The sequence below is a fragment of the Ahaetulla prasina genome, chromosome 7 (genome assembly GCF_028640845.1).
Source record: "Ahaetulla prasina isolate Xishuangbanna chromosome 7, ASM2864084v1, whole genome shotgun sequence".
Taxonomy (NCBI): domain Eukaryota; kingdom Metazoa; phylum Chordata; class Lepidosauria; order Squamata; family Colubridae; genus Ahaetulla; species Ahaetulla prasina.
In genome coordinates, this window is record NC_080545.1 from 46676266 (window position 1) to 46697677 (window position 21412).

At 39.5% G+C, this 21412-nt stretch overlaps 1 protein-coding gene and 1 long non-coding RNA gene across 4 annotated transcripts in view; one reads left to right on the plus strand and one right to left on the minus strand.

Moving 5' to 3' along the window:
• Window positions 1-5405, minus strand: part of LOC131201945 (uncharacterized) — a 51088-nt gene extending 45683 nt beyond the window's left edge. Inside the window, exons 1-4 of one of the 2 annotated variants that reach the window (XR_009156039.1) lie at window positions 5127-5405; window positions 3720-3828; window positions 3047-3161; window positions 524-1989 (exon numbers count right to left, since the gene is read on the minus strand). This is a non-coding gene — a long non-coding RNA (uncharacterized LOC131201945). Of the gene's footprint in view, window positions 1-523; window positions 1990-3046; window positions 3162-3719; window positions 3829-5126 lie in introns of those variants that run through there. The other variant, XR_009156040.1, reaches the window with a different exon arrangement.
• A 118-nt stretch (window positions 5406-5523) lies between these two features.
• Window positions 5524-19395, plus strand: RXYLT1 (ribitol xylosyltransferase 1). Of its 2 annotated transcripts, XM_058190396.1 has the most exons (6): window positions 5524-5739; window positions 7350-7511; window positions 9956-10058; window positions 16509-16823; window positions 17121-17291; window positions 18122-19395. In XM_058190396.1, exons 1-6 carry the CDS (start codon window positions 5598-5600, stop codon window positions 18540-18542), a joined length of 1314 nt encoding a protein of 437 aa, XP_058046379.1. In that variant the 5' UTR covers window positions 5524-5597; the 3' UTR covers window positions 18543-19395. The 2 variants fall into 2 exon arrangements, with proteins under 2 accessions (XP_058046379.1, XP_058046380.1); XM_058190397.1 differs by lacking the exon at window positions 16509-16823 and having other exon boundaries at window positions 5527-5739.
• The last annotated feature ends 2017 nt before the right edge of the window (window positions 19396-21412 follow it).

Consider the following 21412-nt stretch of genomic DNA (forward strand, 5'->3'; position numbering starts at 1 on the left):
TGATTGGATACACCATATTGATACTGAAGAAACAAAACCAGCTCTGGTTTTCCTACGCAAATGCTTACTTAGTTAAACAATAGTTTCCTCTTCTCTCCACCCCTGGGTGATCAATCACATTGTCCAATTATGAGACATCAGTTTATTATGGGAACAGTCCATCTCTTAAGCACCTGAAGTGGTGACCTTGATGGTTTCCATGTTCTCATCTCTGCACACATTCTTGGCATTCCATTTCCCCCTCCCCTCCCCCCAGTTCATTGGCAAGTTGAAAAGCATTAGGGTTTGAAAGAAGCAAAGCGGTTCAGTCTTGACACCTCATTCCATTTAAATTTGTTTATCCTTTGAACACCATGATATGCTGTCCATATTTCATCCCAATTCATTAACATTTGCCTTTCAGAAATGTTGTTTTTTTATTGAAAAAGTTTTACAAAATTTTTCCCCATAGATCCCCCCCTTCCCCCCAACCCTGACCCTTTTCCCTCCCCCCTTCCCCCAACCCCCACCCCTGACTTCCCAGAGCAAATACAGGGTATTGTATCTAACAATCATAAGCTAAAATACGCTAATTATCCATAAACTCCCATCCTCCTCTAAAACTTTAACTCCCCTTTCCCAAAAAAAGGAGAAAAAGGAAAATATACTAATACTAATACAATTACATTCTATTCCCTCATGAACTATTTAGTGTTCCAATATTTCAATCCAATATCTTTTTAAAAGTCAGTCCATCTTCTTCATTCCAGTATATATTTTTCGTAAATAGTCTTTCACGCACTCTGATGTTCCTGTCTTGTCTGGGTCAAGTTATTTCAGTCCAGTATTTTTTAAAAGTCAATCCATCTTCTCCATTCCCATATTTATCTTTCATAAGTAGTCTTTCAGGTACGCTAATGTTCCTGCCTTCTCATCTGGGTCCACTAATTTTAACATCCAATCTTCAGTAATAAGCAATATTCCCCCAATATTAAAATATCAAAAGTTATTCTTCAGTATACCTTATAGTCCATCAAGTTTATATATACATCATACATAATAATAAACATCATCTTTCAATATATCTTATAGTCCCTCAAATTTATAATCCCTCAAGTTTATATATCCATCATAAATAATAATAAACACCCAACATCGTAATTTTCTAAACATTTACCCATTTTTCCCATACAACCCTTAACTAATTACATTTCTTATCCCCCAAATCAGTTTTCAGCCGAAGTAATTTAATCTTTAATAATTCCACTATATATAATCAAGTAACATTACTACAATCCTATCTCCGACTCTTAAATTTAAACAAATACAAACCATGACATTTATCAGTATAAATTGCTAAATATTTTAAACCCCTTTCATACAATTAACTAATTACATTTCTTATCCTCCAAATCAATCTTCACCCAAAATAATTTAATTTTTAACAATTCCACCATATATAACCAAGTACCATTACTACAGTCATATATCCAACTTTTAAATTCAAACAGATACAAGCTATAACATTTATCAGTATAAATTGCTAAATATTTTAAACCCCTTTCATACTTAACTAATTCCACTTATTCTATTTTTATCATTCTATTCAAAAAAATTTCAATTGTAATTTACCCTTTCCCATAAAAAAAGAATCTTTTGGGTTGAAATTGTTGCTTCTTAGCTCTTTGTTTTATTTTCCAAGTTCAAATTGGTTTGATTAATTTTTTCAATTCTTTCATCCAACTGTATGGTACAATCTACTAAACATTTAAATCCTGCCACCACATCTTCACTGAACTCCTTATTCTGGGCTTTAATTTCCAATATCTCTTTTTGCATTTCTTTAAATTTTTGCTTTAACAAAAGTTTGGGTCTCCAAAGTTTCTTCTAAAAGTCCCTGTAAAAATTCTTTCATATCTTCTTGTAACTTTATTTGAATTAGCAAAAGTTCAACTTCCTTAGAGACTTCCTGCTTTGTTTTCTTAGCAGCCATTTCTTATAAATTTTATACTTAGCAGCAAAAGAAAAAAAAAGGAAAATTCAATAAATCTTCAATCCTTTCATAAACTTCGTAATTAGATTAATCAGTTCTAAATCATTCCACTTAATTTTAAAATCTCTTCACATAACAACTAGTGCTAGCAACCTTAATAAACATTTCCTTCACTCTCGTTTTAACTCCATTACAGCAACGATGCCATTTCCTCTATTCTTCTTGAATCATCTCAGCCAGTTACAATATAACTAGGGAGCTAAATTTTGTTACTTGCATGCCTGTACTTACATGCTCCGTCTGCTTCGAAAAATCCATTTAAAACTCAATATTGATTGCAGATGTGGTCGCGGCATTTTGCTCTGCCAAAAAAAGGCAGAGGCATCCCAAATCCGGAGCTCTTCGGGTTTTCAAGGGAGCTCACTCTTCAAGCCCCCAGGATCATTTCTGGTGCTTTTTTAGGGGGCACTATCGCTACCCGATGGCTCACCTTTCCCTCGTCTCCCGCGGGAAAGGTTTCTGAGCCGCTAGACAGCTGATTTTCGCTTTCTTAGCGACTCTACATGATCGCGGGACTGGCGGTCTAAAAAGACCATTCACAATGACCTGCAATGCCACCGGAAGTCCCCCAGAAGTGTTTGACCTCTCTCATCCTTTCTTCTCTTTGTTATCTTGATCTCCGGCATGATGTAGCCTTTTTTTCAAATTACCTGTCACCTTCACTTCTTCAATCAATTCATGTCCGGTGGTCATAATAAGATCCAAGAATGCTGATCCCTTTCTTTCTTTTTCTACCTTCTCAAACTTAAATTGCCACCAAGAAAAGTCAGAAATTTATTGAATACCCACTCTTGCTGTTTTTCAGAAGATATCAGGGTAATTAAAATTATGGGCTGTCCTATTGAGAATTTGGAAATCTGCCTGAATGATAAGCTATGATAAACTTTCATAATGGTACAATTTTTCTTTTGTACTTCATTAAAAAAATGAATCTCAGTACTTTTGAATTCAAGGTTATCTTTCAAGGTTATCTTTATTACAGTTGTTTTTTTACTTATTTTTCAGTATTCTTACCTGCTGTTTATCTATTCCACCTCTGTCACCTTCCCCCTTCTGCTGTAGTTTAAAGTTAATGCCAAACATTTTTTGCCTTCTATTGTGAAGTACAGCCATGTATGCTTAGGAATTTCTTATGTTGAGAAAGTTGTAAAAAAAAAAAAGTCATTTTTTCATTTGTGATGGTCATGTGATAAAAGTTGATTATACATTTACTTTCTGCAGGAGTCCCATATTTTTTTGGGACTCCTTATAACTTATAACCACAATATTTTTTAAAAAAAACCTAAAATCAAGAGTGTCAAAAATATATAATGTCACTTGTAATATTTGTAACATGTTTGTATTGCTGTCCAAATACAAATCTTTTTTGGGTTAAAAGGATTTTCCCATAAAAACACCATTGCCCAGTGGACGATTGCCAAAAGGAATGCAATCTTTGGAGAGGGTTCTTTTCATATCCCCCTTTTTAACATGGGCTATATTTCTATGACCTATTTTATACCTATTTATTTGCTCAGTGTTGAATGTTATATATCTATAATTTGTAGATGTTTCTGACACAAATAAAGATTCTTGTCAAAAAGCAATGTGGTACATATGTTTTATTATTATGAAAGCATTGTTTACATATGCTCTGGGGAGGCAGAGGCAGAAACAGATCAATCAAGGTTTAATTGGAATAGATTACCTCAAATATGTTGGGGACTTGAAAATTCCCAATCAGATTTGGTGGAGATTTGATGCTATCATGTTCCTTCTCAGAGAGGGAAATCACAGCTTCAGGTACTTTAAAAATGCTATATAGAAGAAAACAAAAAATTTGTCTACTTTGTTTCTTTCAGAAAACAAGGCAGAGAATCTTGATTGCAATTCAATCTTGATTGCAGAAAATATGACTTCTGTAACAGAGTTGTTAACGCTTGGAACTCACTACCTGACTCTGTGGTCTCTTCTCAAAATCCCAAAAACTTCAACCAAAAACTGTCTACTATTGACCTCACCCCATTCCTAAGAGAACTATAAGGGGCGTGCGTAAGAGCACAAAAGTGCCTACCGTTCCTGTCCTATTGTTCCCTTTCATTATATCAAATTAATATAGTTGCTGCATACTTTTGCTTATGTATATGTTTATATGATGTGTTGTTTTGTGTCAATGTTTGCATATACTGTTGTGACAAAAATAAATAAATAAATAAAAAAGAATTATTGTAATGGATTTATCATACAAGAATAAAGATTTCAGTTGAAAGGGAAAAAAATACAGTCTGAACAGTTCAATAGAATTAATTATTTAGGGAAGTAGCAAACACACTTTCACTGGTTGTTTTCAGAAAGAGGTTTCAGAGCCAACTGACAGGATATTTTAATCTCATTCTTACACAAAGCAGGGAATTTGAACTTAACGCCCTTTCCAATTTAGTTAATTCTAAAACCGGACACGTTAATCAAGAATGAATTACAATGTTTTTTAAAAACCTAACTCACATTTCAAAGAAGATAAACAGATAATATAAAATATGTGCTGTCATCATGTTTTCTATTTATTTTTAAATTATTCACTGGAGGAAAAAAATCTACTACACAATTAAAATAGAAATAATATTTTATTATGCTAATGAATTTTCTCCCACTCTCCCAGAATTTCAACAATCATCAGGAGATTTGTGGAATTACATGTAGGGATGGGGTGGGGCAGTAAACGCTTGGTATTCCTCCAAGTTAAATTTTTGCAGTGTATTTGGATCAGAGATATCACATCTTGAAATTCTATCAGAAAACATTAAATTCTTCTTGTAATAGAACTATTTATCAGCAGAAGACAAATTACTTTGACTTCAGCTAACTTGAAACAATAACAAATTAAACAGCTATTCAGTAGTAAATAACATATTTGAAAAAACATATATATGTAAACTGCTGTGTATTAATCAAAAATTATATTTGGTGCAATGTACTAATCAACAACTATTTGGTGTTTTAGCCCTATATTTGCAATACTACCAGACAAGTTATTATTTTTATGCTTAAACTACTCTCAAAACAAATTTTTAAACTCAAAACAAATTTCTGAACCAAGAAGAATTTTTGACAATACCTTTTACAAATGTTTTTTATCATACGTAGCTGTTATAAGGTAGGGCACCGATTCTGATATCATCTCAGGAAACCAAGCCATAATAGCAAGTTTCTCTTATCTAAAGTCGTCCAAACAGCGCGATTTCAATACTCGGCTATTAACGTTCGTTACAAATACATCACAGTGAAGAAAGCAACAACATTATTATTCAACAAGCTCTTTCTGGAATTACTAAAGGAACCAATGTTTTTCCGACCGGGCCTATTTAAGGCGCATAGACTTCAACTCCCAGGACTGATCGTTGGCTTGGGAATTCTGGGAGTTGAAGTTCACACATCTTAAAGGGGCCACGTTGGAAAAAAAATACAGTGCGGCAAGCAAATCCAAGTTCAATTCGCGTCAGGCCAAAACATCAGCCGCCTAAGTAGCGTCACGATGCGAGGCCCTCCACACCTGCGCAAGATGGCCACCCCAGTTGGGCTGTGAAGGATGCGGCTGACTCGAAAGCGGCTCTGCTCCGCGTTGTTGGTCGCATACTTGGTTTTTTCCCTCTACGCGGCTTACAGCGTCTTCCTGAAGCCTCGCCGGCCGGCTGCCTCACGGGCCGGCAAGCGAGAGAAGCAGGGCCAAGGTAACGAAACGGGGGCGCTTCGCTTTTCCCCCTCCTAGCACCATCAGGTGGCGATAGACCGCTTTTTTAACCCTGTTAGTCTGGCTGAACTCGGTACATCCGCATCGGCCGAGGGCTTTTATGCTTAAACTTTCCTTTTCTTCTGATGCATTAAGCAACACGGCGCATGGCAAAACGGACATCGGCCCCTCTGGTGTGTGTGTAATTGTCGTTAGTCGCTAAGTCGTGTCCGACCCATCGCGATCCCATGGACAACGTTCCTCCAGACCTTCCTCTTCCTCTACCTTGATGAACGTATCTTTTTTTTATGTACACTGAGAGCATATGCACCAAGACAAATTCCTTGTGTGTCCAACCACACTTGGCCAATAAAAATTCTATTCTATTCTATTCTATTCTCTATCATCCCCTGGAGACCATTTAAGCTCACGCTGACTGCTTCAGTGACTCCAGCCAGCCAGCCACCTCGTTCTCTGTCGTCCCCTTCTTTTTTTGCCCTCAATCTTCCCCAGCATTGGGCTCTTCTCCAGTGAGTCCTTCCTTCTCATTAGGTGGCCAAAGTATTTCAGTTTGGGATCTGACCTTCTAAAGAGCAGTCAGGGTTGATCTCCTCTAGGACTGACTGGTTTGATCTCCTTGCAGTCCACTTCTTCAGCTTGGAGCATCAGAGCTGAATAAGCTTCATGAATTAGAAGCGAAACGTTTTAAAAGAAAAACAAGAAAGTCCAGTTGCCTCCTGAAAAAGCACCTATGGGACAACAGTTCGTTTAGTGACTGTTCAAAGTTAACAAAAGCACTGAAAAAAGTGACATGACTATTTTTCATACTTAGGACCATTGCAATATCATATGATCGAATGCAGACGCTTGGCAACTAACTCATATTTATGACAGTTGCAGTGTCCAGTTGCAGTAGAAAGTCGTGAGGTGTGGGAGGGTGTGAATGGGTGCAGAAGGATGTGGTAGCACAGGGAGACTTGCTGAGTGTGCAAAGGAAGCCTAGCAAAGTTTAGGAGGGGTATGAGGGAGGCCCAGTGAGGCTTGGAAAAGGTGCACAGGGGTAGACAAAGTTGAGGAAACTACATGAGGAAGGCACAATGAGCCTTCAGTGGTGCCCAAGTGGCCACTGTGGCATGCTGGGGAGAATTAATCGCAGCAACTAGAATCAAATATGTGTGCTTGAATAACATTTGCATTAGATGAGTATAGAGAGAATGATAATGGTTTAAGTGATGAAAAATAACTTTGCAACGAATCTTCATAGGTATGTAAGGTAAAATAAAACTAAAGTTAGATCATAAGCACAATCACAGTTTCACTTAGAGATTGCTTCACTTAACAATCAAATTGCTGGCTCCAATTTTGGTTACAAAATGAAGACTACTTGTCTGCCCTGAATGGCAAAGGCTTTTCAAGATTTCAAATAGGTTCTTATCTGGAGATACTGTCATTGATATAGATGTTTTCTTTATGTTTTTGATACTTGATTGTTAGTATGTGTACTAAATGGGTTTGTAACAATTATTACTTGAATGGCATGTTGCAATAACTGCCTCTCTTTGAGACAATTCATATGAGATTTTCATGTGATTTTTCATTTTTGATTCCTAGAACATGTTGTTTTGGGAGTTGAAGAATGGAATCCTTGGGAAGCTGATGAGAAAATTTATTTACAGCAGAAATCTGAAAATAGCTTTCAGACGCTGAAAAAGATGTCATTGCAACAAGAACTCACAGACTTCAGGGTACAAATTTGGGGGAAAGCTGCTATTGGTAAGCATTTGTAATTAACAATGTAAATGCTTTTTTAAAAAATATTATTACTTACTTGTTTAATTTAATTGCAAACTTTTATCTTCTGAGATGTTTAATTGCAAACTTTTATCTTCTGAGATGTCATTGTATTCAGTGGATATAGATCAGGGGTGAAATGTAAAATTTGTTACTACTGGTTCTGTGGGCGTGGTTTGGTGGTGGGGGTAATGTGGGGGTACTACTGGTTCTGTGGGCGTGGCCAACTTTTTTTTAACTTTTAAAAGCATTTTTTCTACAACCTCTTCAGCCGAAGAGGTTGTTAAAAAATGCTTTTAAAAGCCTATGATGATCAGGCAACTCAGCTGGGATTGCCAGAGGGAAAAAAGCTTTTAAAGGGTTCTGACGATCTCAGCTGAGTTGCCTGATTGCCAGAACCTTTTAAAAGCATTTTTACATTGTAAGCCGCCCTGAGTCTTCGGAGAAGGGCGGGGTATAAATGTAAACAAAACAAAAAAAAAGAAGCAGTTGTAAAAAATGCTTTTAAAAGGTTCTGGCAATCAGGCAACTCAGCTGGGATCGCCAGAGGAGCCTTTTAAAAGCTTTTTTTTTACAAACTCTTCAGCCGAAGAGGTTGTAGAAAAAATGCTTTTAAAGGGTTCTGACGATCCCAGCTGAGCCACGCGATCATCAGACACTTTTTTTTAGTTTTAAAAACATTTTTTCAGCTGAAGAAAAAATGCTTTTAAAAGTAAAAAAAACAACAACCTCTGATGATCACAAGGCTCAGCTGGGACGGGAGGGCAGAGATTTTTGCTACCAAACCACCCACCACCATCGCTACCAGATTGGGCAATCTGATCTGAACCAGGAGCATTTCACCCCAATATAGATGTTAAAAAATAATATATTTGTATTCTAAAAGAGGTCCCAAAAGAGCCAGAAGTATATTCCACTAATATTGGTTAGAATTTCTTCAAGAAGAAATAATTAAGGTCAAATTAAATATGAAATGAGATGTATAATTGCCTGTCATCATATTTTAAAATTAACTTGGATACCACTCTATCTGTAGTTATAAAACTTGTCTTTATATTTACATAATTTTATAGTTGTTAAATCCCAGGAGCTAGTTTTAAAATAAGATGATATATAAGACGTGTGTGTGTAAACACAAGCATAGAGATTGAAATGTTAATTGTATCTGTAGTTATAAAATTGTTTAACTGTGTAATTGTATATAGTTGTATATGAAGTTATATAATCAAGGAATTAAATACTGCCCCATAAAATATGATGCTGTGGGAAGTTAGTTGCCATTCTTCCCCAATCTTGCTCTTCTCTTATCAGAAGACATATTTCTCATTTATCTATGCCATATAGCTAATGTTAGATAGATTTTTAGTCAGAGGGCCCAAACACTTTTGTGTTTCTAAGGTTCTGAGTTGAAAGAATTCTTTTAATCTCTGAAATGATCTCCCTTAAAGCACAAAATACCTGTTCCAAACTAAAAAAACATTTTCAGAGTGATCAGAACAGCATTGGAATACTTCCAGCAAACCAAAGCAAATCAATTCAGATTCAAAACTTTCATATTTTCAGTGTAATTTATAATGAGTTTTTGTATCTGAATGAACAAAAACTATGTGTTGCTACTTCTGAGTCGTATGTGCTTATTATATGTGAATATCACTTGGTAGTGCTATGCAAATTACAGTACTTAGTTCTTCTTTTTAAATTAGTGTTAGATTTGTTTGCTGGAAGGTAAATTGTATTCAAGAAAGAAGAAGCAGTTATTTTGAAGCACATCCTGTAGAAAATAGACCTGAAAAGTCTATTTCTTTATTCCCTTCCTGATTTGACTTCTTAGGAGCAACTGTAAGTTAGGATCTCATTATTTCATTTGTTTTACAAAATGTATTAAGTCAATGTAAGATATCAAATCTATGGAAGTCCTGCTTTCTAGGATTTGCTGTTAAAAAAAAACACCACAACTGGAAAAATCTGAATGTGCCCATTCTATTTATAGATGAAATAATTCTTTAATATCTCAAGCATCCCACACTTCCTGTTTATCTAGTATTGGGAGGAATAATGACTTAATAAAAATTTCCATCTCTTGCTAAACAGCTTGAATGGAGCAGATTATTTATTCCTAGGTAAAGAAGCTGTCATTTCTGCTTTGAAACTTCATTATTCTAAAATGTAAGCTTGATCATGTAAAAGCTGTATTATTTGCCCACCAGCATTGTCTGGAAACACCTAATTTTTATTCCTTAATGTTTATATTTGTATTTTATTATTTACTCTTAATAGCTATGGCTATTAGCTAATTTCTTTTGCATTCTTTCTTGAAATTATTCTGCTGTGTTTTATTTTTCTACATATTTATCTTGGCTACTTTTATTATTTTTTTGAATATCAAATATTTCCTTATTCATTACATTGTAAATTGTATTTTATAGGCGTTTATTTATGGCAGCATATCTTTGAAGGTTTGCTTGAGCCTGCAGATGTAAAAGCTCAATGGAGAGAAGGAAGCACAAAAATAGGAAAATCATATTTCAGGTATCATCTGTATGATGTGTCTTTTCAATGTACTGATAGTATTTTCATAGCCTAGAGTGTAATGCTTAGTATAATTTTGCACATTAAATAATGGAAAATGCCAATATGAATGTTTATTCAACAACATGGATTCTTCCTGTCCTATTTAGCACTAAAGAATATCTTCTGTTGCCAATGGGGGAAATAAATAGATTCTTAAAACTGGAGTTGAGGAACCTTTGATTTGTTTGTTCTAGACCAGGGCTGTCAAACTTGCAGCCCGTGCGTCACGCACTGGCCATGCTCACACCCAGTTTAGTAAAGAGGAAAAAAAAGTCCCGATACATCAAGTGATGCTGCCATGACGCCATCAGTTTGACACCCCTGTTCTAGACTCTACCCTTTATTCAGATTTTTTTAAAAAAATATTCAATTAGTAGCAGTAAACCATTTCAAAAGTGATTTTTAATACAAAAAAATTACCTAACCTGTATTTTTCACAGCTGAATCAAAAGTAGATGTAATAATAAACTATTGTTATTTGAAAAAGAAAATGAATTAGATCTTATCAGTTTTCACAATTGTTTTATGAAGATGAAAGGACAGACATTTTTGGTCTGATTTCACCTCTTCTGTCTTTTTCCCCATCCATCATAGCTGCTCCTGATTATGATTCTGCAGTGATCAGACTCTACTAGATAAGGTTATCCATATATAGCTATAGGGAGTATGATTACTAAAATTACTAAAATGTCACCTTAGCAGAAGAGGCCAGCATTTCCTTAAACTTTTTAAGTTATCCTCACTGTGTGGCTGATATATAGGTTTATTTTACACTTCCAAATCCTAGGAAAACTCAGAAAATTTTGTATACGTATCTGGAAATAGATTTGGATTGGATGAGGACTAATAACGGAACCTTAATCCAGATAAAACAGAATTACTGCATAAGGAAATGCTGAATGGCTTTGCACTCCTTTAAAAATAAGGTATGCAGCTTGGGAATTCTGGATTCAGCACCATAAGTGGAGGAAAATTACTTTGTGTGTGTGGTTTTTTTTTAACTTTGCTTGATTTGAGAAAGCAGCCTTTATCATTTAATACTTCCATCTAGCCTGGATGCAGTAATGATTTAATGAGGTGCTACTCTCAAAGTATAATATTTTTAGCTTCCAAAAATGAAACTGCCTAGAGATTGGAGCATATATGATACCAAAACTCTAAGGGGAAGGATGTGTTTCTGTGAAAGATGAAGTGATAAGATAGCCAGTGGGCATAATCACGTGATCAGTCAGCTCTCCTTCCTGAAAAACATAGCCTACTTCAGCTTTGATGGCACTGATTAGATTCTCTTTCCATTGTAGAATTGTTAAATTTAAAACCAAAGCAATCCTTTTGTTTCTATCTTACTGGTTTGCTTTCAGAAATATGATGTCATGGTAGATATACAGAACTGAATTCAATTTAGACACATTGTATTGAGCAGGATATTTCTTCAGTTCCTCAGTGCAGCCTTATAGCAATCTTTCATTTAGCTAATCACATCCAGTATCCTTAAAGTTTTGAAATTCGCCAAGATTGGCTAAATGCTGCCGCTTAACAGGACAAAAGGACACTGTTATGCTAACAGAAATCTCAACAGCCTCATGTAGTTGTCCGGCGGCTTTCCGGCGGCGGTGGTCGGCGGCCTGGCTTGGCCCTGCTTTGGGAGGGGCCTAGAGCCTCTCTCCCCTTTGTCCCCCCTCGTCTGCGGTGCCGGTGTGGGAGCAGCCTGGCCCTTATCCAACGGTGGCGGCGGCCGAGTCTTTCGGTGGCGGCGGCGGCCTGGCCTGGAGGCTCTTTCCCCCCGGCAGCGGAAGAGTCGGTGTCGGTGTCGGTGACGGCGGTGGCGGCGGCCTGGCTGGACCGGCTTGGCCAGGGCCTAGCCTGTTGGTGGTTGACTGGGTTCGGCGATTCGTGGCATGACCCAGCAAACCTGGCGGGTGAGTGGCCTATTCCAGCTGGAGGCCAGGCTTAGCGGCCACAAAGAGGCCCGATGGTCGCCTTCTTTGTCATCTTGAAGGCTGTCCACGGGTCCAGGGGACGCCCTCGCTACCACCTGGAGGACGTCTATAGACCGTCAGTGGGGGCTTTTTGAGTCCTTTGCCCCCGGACTTTTGGAGAGATGCCTCGTCGGTGGAGCAGCTTGGCCCACTAGGCGTGTTTCGTCCTCTTTGTCAACTTGAAGGACGATCACGGGCCATGTAGGCACCTTTTTTACCATCTTTGAGGATGCCCATGGGCTGGCTGCAAGGGGATCGTTTGAAGACCTTTGGTCCCCAGTGGGGGAATTGAGGATGGTCCTGGACAATCCTAGCTTGACTATTGTAGGACTATATCCTCTCCCCCCCCCCTTTGTGCCCACAGACCACCCCTCGGGACTGGAGAAGAGGGGTTGGAGCTCTGACTTAATCATGGCGGTTTGTTCATCTACCGCCCAAGACCTATATCCCGTCTGTCTTCTACTCGGAACTCCTGGTGCGTCAACTTCCATCTTGACAGGTCCAGGATGGGTCCGTTTGCCGGACTTTTATCATGCGGACATTTACAGCGGCTGACCTTCTTGCCCTGCGAGATTCCCCTCTCTCGCGGGTCTGGCCCTCCACATTATCGAGGGTCCATCTTGAGGACGGGTTTTGGAACCCCGAGAGATGGCATGCCAAAAATAGGAGACTCAGGGGATTTTTAATTAATTATTTTAATAGGGTTTTTAAAGGGAATTTTAATGGGAATTTTAAGGGGGGGGTAGGAACTGACGGGTCTGGGTTGGAGGGGGGGGAGGGTAGTGTTGGGTGGGGTGGGAGGGTTAGGGTGGGTGAGGGGTAGCCCGTCGGGAGGAAACCAGTTCCAGCGCATGCTCGTGGCGACTATCAAATGGGTTCGGAGGTTATGGGGGAGTGTGTTCCTTTGTGTGAGGGTGAGTCTATTTGCACGGTAAGTGGGAGGGGCAGATATGGCGGAAGGGGGATCGATCAACATAGGGGTCACGCGTTCGATGTTTACAGGCGATCGCGTGCCCGATCCCCTGACTTTTCCCGTTCCCGGATGGTCAAGACCCTCAGAGCCTGGGCCTCGCCTGATGTTATGCAACGCACGGTCCGTGGTAATAAGGCCCCCTAATACATGATCTGATTCAGGGGTGCCGCGGATATTATAGGCGCACGGAGACCTGGTTGGGCACTGAAGGGGGTGTGCCCCTGGTCGAGATGTGCCCACCGGGTTTCCGTGCATTCCATCAGCCGAGGGCCCAGGGTAGGGGTGGAGGGGTGGCGGTTGCTATTAAAGAGAGTCTAGAGCCGAGGGAGACCACTGTACCTCAGATCGCCGGGTGTGAATCCCTCTTTGTGAGGTGGGGTCATAGATGTCAGATGGGCTTGCTGGTCGCGTACCTGGCTCCTTGCTGCGTGACAGCTGCCCTGCCCGAGCTCCTGGAGGTGCTTGCCGGGGTGGCAGTGGAGACCCCCAGACTGTTAGTCATGGGGGACTTTAACTTGCCATCTGCCGGCTCGTCATCGACGGTAGCTCGGGAGTTCTTGGCCTCCATGACGGCCTTGGACCTGACTCAAGTAGTGGATGGCCCCACTCACATCGGGGGAGGCACACTGGACCTGATTTTTGTCTCTGGTCAGTGGTTGAGAGATCTGGACTTAAAGGAAATAGTCATTGAACCTTTGTCATGGTCAGATCACTCTCTCCTTCGCCTGGACTTTCTGACCGCTACCCAACACCGCAGGGAGACGGAACCATTACGATGGTACCGTCCCAGGCGCCTGATGGACCCAGAGAGGTTTCGGACGGAGCTTGGGCCACTTCCTGAGGGTCTGGCTCACGGCACGGCAGAGGAACTAGCTGCAGCCTGGGAACGGGCTGCGGCTGGGGCTTTAGACCGTGTCGTGCCTTTGCGGCCTCTGACCCGGCGCAGATCCCAACCGGCTCCTTGGTTCTCCGAGGAGCTGAGGGGGATGAAACGCCGGAGAAGACGCCTAGAGAGTTCCTGGAGGTCCAGCCGTTCAGAGGCTGATCGGACACTAGTTAGATCCTATACTAGGACCTACCTAGTGGCACTGAGGGAAGCGAGGCGTTCCTACGCCTCCTCCCTCATTGCGTCGGCAGATAACCGCCCAGCTGCCCTGTTTCGGGTGACCCGCCCCCTCCTTCACCAGGGGGAGCGGGATGACCCGTTGCGGGGACGTGCTGAGGAGTTTAACGGTTATCTATACGATAAAATCGTTCAGCTTAGGGACGGTCTGGACCAAAATTGTGGCGATTCAGACGGGGTATCTGAGGGCGGTCTTGGTGATGTTGTTTGGGATGAGTTTGACCCTGTGACTCCGAGGACATGGACAGGTTGCTGGGTAGATTGAATGCCACCACGTGTTTATTGGACCCGTGCCCTCCTGGCTGGTGCTGGCCACTCAGGAGGTGACACGAGGCTGGCTCCAGGGATTACGAGTGCTTCCTTGTTGGAGGAGTCTTTCCGCCGCCTTGAAAGAGGCGGTGGTGAGGCCCTCCTCAAGAAGCCTTCCTGACCCGCTGTTTTAGGTAATTATCGTCGTCTCCAACCCGCCGCGGCGAAGGTTGTAGAGAGTATGGTGGCATATCAGTTTCCCCTGCACCTGGAGGAAACTGTCTATCTGGACCTGCTCCAGTCCGCCTTCCGACCCGGTTCCAGCACTGAGACGGCTTTGGTCGCGTTGGTGGATGATCTCTGGAGGGCCAGGGATAGGGGTTATTCCTCTGCCCTGGTCCTATTAGACCTCTCAGCGGCTTTTGATACCATCGACCATGGTATCCTGCTGCGCCGGTTGGAGGGATTGGGAGTGGAGGCACCGTTTATCGGTGGTTCTCCTCCTATCTCTCCGACCGTCGCAGACGGTGTTGACGGGGGCAGAGGTCCCGCGGCACCTCACTTGTGGTGCCGCAGGGCCGATTCTCTCGCCTTCTGTTCAACATCTATATGAAGCCGCTGGGTGAGATCATCAGTGGCTTCGGTGTGAGGTACCAGCTGTACGCTGATGACACCCAGCTGTACTTTTCCACACCGGGCCACCCCAATGAAGCTATCGAAGTGCTGTCCCGGTGTTTGGAAGCCGTACGGGTCTGGATGGGGAGAAACAGGCTCAAGCTCAATCTCTCCAAGACGGAGTGGCTGTGGATGCCGGCATCCCGGTACAGTCAGCTGAGTCCGCGGCTGACTGTCGGGAGCGAGTCATTGGCTGACTGTCGGGAGCGAGTCATTGGAGAGGGCGCGCAATTTGGGCGTTCTCCTGGATGCACGGCTGTCTTTTGAAGATCATTTGACGGCCGTCTCCAGGAGAGCTTTCCACCAGGTTCGCCTGGTGCGCCAGTTGCGCCCCTTTCTAGACCGGGATGCCTTGTGCACAGTCACTCACGCCCTTGTGACGTCTCGTCTGGACTACTGCAATGCTCTCTACATGGGGCTCCCCTTGAAGGGCATCCGGAGGCTGCAGTTGGTCCAGAATGCAGCTGCGCGGGTGATAGAGGGAGCCCCTCGTGGCTCCCGAGTGACACCTATCCTGCGCAGGCTGCACTGGCTACCTGTGGCCTTCCGGGTGCGCTTCAAGGTGTTGGTGAACGTCTTTAAAGCGCTCCATGGCATAGGGCCGGGTTACTTACGGGACCGCCTGCTGCTACCGAATACCTCTCACCGACCCGTGCGCTCTCACAGAGAGGACTCGGGGTGCCGCCGGCGCGACAGTGTCGTCTGGCGACACCCAGGGGAAGGGCCTTCTCTGTGGGGGCTCCCGCCCTCTGGAACGAACTCCCCCCAGGACTTCGTCAACTTCCGGACCTCCGAACCTTTCGCCGCGAGCTCAAAACTCACTTATTTATTTGCGCTGGACTGGGTTAGCTTTTTATGGGTTTTTAATTGGGTTTTATCGATGGGTTTTTAATGGGTTTTTAATGGGTTTTATTAATGGGTTTTATTATTTATTAGTTTTATTATAAATTGAATAAGTTTTTTAGTGGTATTTTAATAGTATTTATTTTGTAATAGGAATGTTTATTTTATCTGGCTGTAAACCGCCCTGAGTCCTTCGGGAGAAGGGCGGTATAAAAATTTAAATAATAAATAAATAAAATAAAAATAAATAAATAAATAACTGCACTGTTGCATTTCACTTCACATTCACATTGTCATCACAGGGAGCTTTAAGATTTTGCATTAAGAGTTGACATTGACAAATTAAAAGGAGCCTTATAATTCCCTTTTGGTATTGGAGAAGTTGCACAGTGCTTGTATACATCCTATAAAAGAGAAGAGTAAAATTACATTTAGCACCAATGAGACACAAGTGGCAACTGTTACTTAAACTGACTGTACGTATGTATATGTATAGCTGTGTATATGACACACATACTATACACACACACTGTTTACTCTTTCTATTTGTGCTTTGTTGTTTACAGTTTCATCACAGGCCCATCTGTAGTTCCTGGTTACTTCTCTGTAGAAGCTGAAACTGTCGTCTTAATACTGAATGGCAGAGAAGAGGGAAAGATCGCCTACGCCACTCAGTGGCTACATTATGCACAAACACTAGTGCAAACACACAAGCTGCAGCATGTTGTTGTTGTGTTGCTTGGGAACGAACAGTGCAAAAATGAATGGATTTATCCTTATTTAAAATCCTATGGAGGGTTTGTAGAATTATTTTTTCTAATTTATGACAGCCCCATAGTAAATGAAGAAGATATTTTTCAGTGGCCTCTAGGAGTAGCAACGTAAGTAATGAATGTTATCAAGCAACAATTCTAAAATTTGTATGAAATTTGAACTGTTTTCCTCAGATTCTTGTATATAAAATTAATTAAAATGAAAATAGTTTGAATATTTAAAACTTTGTAAAATTGCTCTTATAAACAAGTATAAGATGACAGTGCAATCCTGTATTGCCAAATTGAAAAATAAATACAACTGAGTACAGTTATTCCCAGACCATATAGGACTGTTCTCTTTTAACAGACCTAATAAAGTATTCTTTTCAATCCAATTAGCATGCTGATGCAATTTGTTTATAGTTATAGGCATTTTCCTGTGGTTGAACCAAGTTGGTCAATGCTCCAAGGATCAAGACCATATCAGTGTAACTTCTTGGGAACTGTTTATAAGAATTCATCTAGAGAAATTGTGTTGGAGATATTGATGCAAAGTGGGCTTCACAAACTCTGTTGGATTTCAGCCAGAGAACAGTAAGAAATATTATTTGTAGTTATGAAAACTTTAAGAGGATTAAAATATTGTATTTTTGTCTTGACTGCGATAGCAATATAATATAATAATCTTTATAATAATGGAGGAAAATAGCCAATATTATTGGGATAAGAATGTTTTTAAGGGTTCTAACTGTGATGCCTTTTAAAAATGCTGTAGGTGTTGTGTTTACATATGAAATATAAATGTGTGAAATAGAATGAAGTTCTGTTACAGCAGGGGTGTCAAACTGGCAGCCCACGGGCCGGATGTGTCACACATAGGCCACGCCCACCCCAGCTCCACAAAGGCAAAAAACATTGAGATACGTCATGTGACGTGATCAAATTTGACAGCCGTATGCTGTCAGACACTCAGCTGATCACAGCTTCTGTGAATTTCCTTCTAAGAATGTTTCTATCATTATAATCCCTTAGCAAGTGGCATCATATGCGTTCAGATGCTAAACAAAATTGGGGTTGATAAACTCTTGTCTTGAGACCTTCAAGGAAAATAGAATTATAGGCTAGATGGAGGAATCAATTTTTGCTGCTCTGGTGTCAAAAATGTGTCCAAGAAATCACTAGAAGTCCATTCTAGAAGTCAAAGGAAATTTGGTTTGCTTAAATCTAAAGTAATTTATAAAAATATAATCTAGTTACTAGGTATAAAAATAGTAATAATTGAATAGATTTTAATGATTTGCCTAATCTTTAGGCATTTCTATTGCTGCTGTTGCTACCATACTGAAATATTATACTGAAAATAGATTGTATTTTATATTTTATTAGGCATTTTATTTATTCTAAACTCTGTTGTATTGTTTTAGGTGGGTTCCTCAAGAAACTAATGAGAGTTTGCAGATCTATCAAAATGCATTGTTAGAGAGTGATCTTACATTATGTCCAGTAGGGGTAAATACCGAATGCTATAGAATCTATGAAGCTTGTTCATTTGGCTCTGTTCCTGTGGTAGAAGATGTAATGACACCAGGCAATTGTGGAAATTCATCTGTGCACCATAGAGCACCACTGCAACTGCTAAAGACCATGGGAGCTCCCTTTATCTTTATTAAAGACTGGAAAGAGCTTCCTGCTGTATTAGAAAAAGAGCAAAATATGACTCTACAACAAAAGATTCAAAGAAGGAAAATACTTATGGAATGGTATCAGCAATTCAAAGCACAAATGAGACAAAAATTTGTTAGCACTTTAGAAAAAGCATTCTTACCTAAGGATAAAGGTGGTTGATTTTGACTTCAATCTGAATTGAAATATGGTTTCTTGCAGCCTTTCAGTGAAATATCTTTTTTTTAAAAAGAAAATACTTTTTGTCATCTATTGTAAATAAAAATGCATCTAGGAACTAAATTAATATCTGTAATGTAAAAATGTTGCATGAATGCTAACTCTTCCTAATATGTGTACACATGACAAATTTATTTGAAATATTCTTTTAAATTGTAATCTTTATATCCGCTTGCCTGGAGGAAGCTTATGTGCCCAAGCAGCAAATGTGCCCTTTGTGATAATGTGTAGAATATTTTCCATTACCTGTGCAATATGTAATATTTGGATGCGATTTTTAATTATTTGATTTTCTTTTACTCCAGTAAAATAAATTATAAAGAGTTCTCTTTGGAAAGCAGATCACACTAAGGAAAAAATTGCTTTTATTTTTTCAATAAAATGTAAGTCATTATAAATTATTCAACTATTTTCACAGCAAAGCAGAAATTCACTGTTTAGAAATGGTATTAACAAGGATAACAAGCTCTTTTTTAGCTTTTTAGTTAAAATTAAAATATTTTTAAGAATAGTGTGTAGATCAGTTGTTTTGATTTCAGTAAGAAATCTTTTAAATTAGTTACTTAACACTATTATCTTTTCAATGTTTACCATTGAAAACGATAAAGTTGCATGATTGCTATTTAATTTACTAAGTTGAATTCCAAATACAGAATATTTTAATTACTGTCAGGTATGCTTAAAATTAAATATTGAAAAAAATACTCCAAATAAACCAGAGTTGTCATTATCATAAGACAACTCAAACCCAATTTTATGACAGTCATTAAATAAATCACCATGGTTGTTAAACATATACATGGTCATATGTGTGAACTCATTTTTCCAAAAGGTTTTAGAAATCGCAATCACAAAACTGTAGGACACTACAAGCAGCTTGGCGAGTCACTTGCCAAGCACCTGAATTGTGAACCCATGACCATTTGGAATGCACCTGGAGAAGCAGGGGACAGGAATTTTGGCAGCACAGAACTTTCTTAGGAAGAAATAAATTTCACCAGAGAAAAGCCCAAATTAAGTGACTGTGCAGTCCCATGCTAGATAGAGAGGGTGAAGAGGTTCAGGGTAGCTACGCCCTTGAATCTCTCAGGATATATCCAGTAGGTTAGAAGATTATAGCTTTAGTTTGGCAAGATTTTGTCCACTAGATATAAGCAAATATTAAACTTGATGGGAACTTGTTATCTCATCTTTGGGCTTGGGCCTGAATCATTGGATGGTCCAAGAGTCATGAAAACCAGTCATGTGGGAGGACTGACCTTTTTTCAGTATTGTCATAACTTCAGACAGTTGCTTAAAAATGGTCATAAATTGGTGCCAAGCTCAAGGTACACATTTTTTTTACATATTTGTCTTAACATATTTATGCATTTCTTAATATGCATTTTCTTTCCTAAAATATGAAGCTTACAGGTAGAAAATAAAATACATGCCCTTGTTTAAGAAAAAAATGTAAGAAACATTAAAGCAAAGTAAGTGAAAGAGCCTATAAGTTTTCATCTGGCTCCAAATGATACTCTTGTAAAGAAAGCATTTGTGTCAAGGATGGCTCTTCTTTTATGTAGGTCTATATATTATATATCTAGTACTGTACAAAAGCAATGCACTTGAATTTCTAACGTTTCTAATTTTTTTACATTAAAAAACATTTTTCAGAAACACAAATATATATCATTTGGAAATATAGAACTAGAAATTAGTCTGATATTAGTGCACTAAATCAGTGAGTACAAATTTAACACCCGACCCCATTTTTATATAATGCAAAAGTTTTACAGAAATGCAAATTACTGGTATGTTGCAGGAACAAATATCTTGTTTACATAGGATGAGCAAAAACTCAGAGATACAAGTAAATATTCTGTATCTTATATGTGTCTGCCGTTATAATTATAAAATCAAGCATCATAATGATGTATTAGGGGAGTCAGTCCAATAGTGGTTAATTCTGCCCCCACCTTAGTCACAAAACCAGCTGGGTGATTTTGGGGCAGTTACTCAGTCCTTGGAATGGAATGTGTGATTGATTTTGGGGACTGAGGAAGAGACATGCCTAGGAAACACTCAGACAAGAAAGGCAGGAGCCCCTAATGATTTAAGGGCCACAGAAAGAAATGTAGGAAGGACTTGCCCTATCAAGCAGTTAAAAGTGGAGGCGGGAAGTTTGTACTTTCCAACTTGCAGGGTTTAGTTTTAGAATTAGTTTATCTAGTCATCCTGTCTGATTTACCTGGAAGGGATGAAAGCCCTAGGAGGCAGGTAATGGCAAAACTACTGAAATCTCACAAAACTGGCTTGTCCAGGCAGTCATCAAGAGTCAACACTGGCTCAAAGCCCCCCCCCCCCAAAAAGTAATAACATAGCATCTGAGTATATTATAGCAATGCTTCTATAACCCAGATTAAATAAAGGATCCAGATCCAAGCTTTGTGTACAAGTATTTAGATTTAAAGATCTGTTTGTAGATTTATTTATTTATTATTATTTATATTTTTATACCGCTCTTCTCCGAAGACTCAGGGCAGTGTACAGCAGAAATAAAACATAAGTATCAACAGTTTAAAATACAATAACCAATTAAAAATCTAATTCAATTACACTGAAAATTTAAAAATTTTGAATAAGAGTCATAAATAAAATTACCAATTAAAAATCTAATTCAATTACGCTGAAAATTTAAAAATTTTGAATAAGAGTCATAAATAAAATTAATCCCCTTAAAATCCCATTAAAACATTCAATTTAAAATTGTATCAGGCCAGCCCTGCTTGATGAAAAAAGAAGGTTTTAAGCTCATGCTTAAAGGTCCGAAG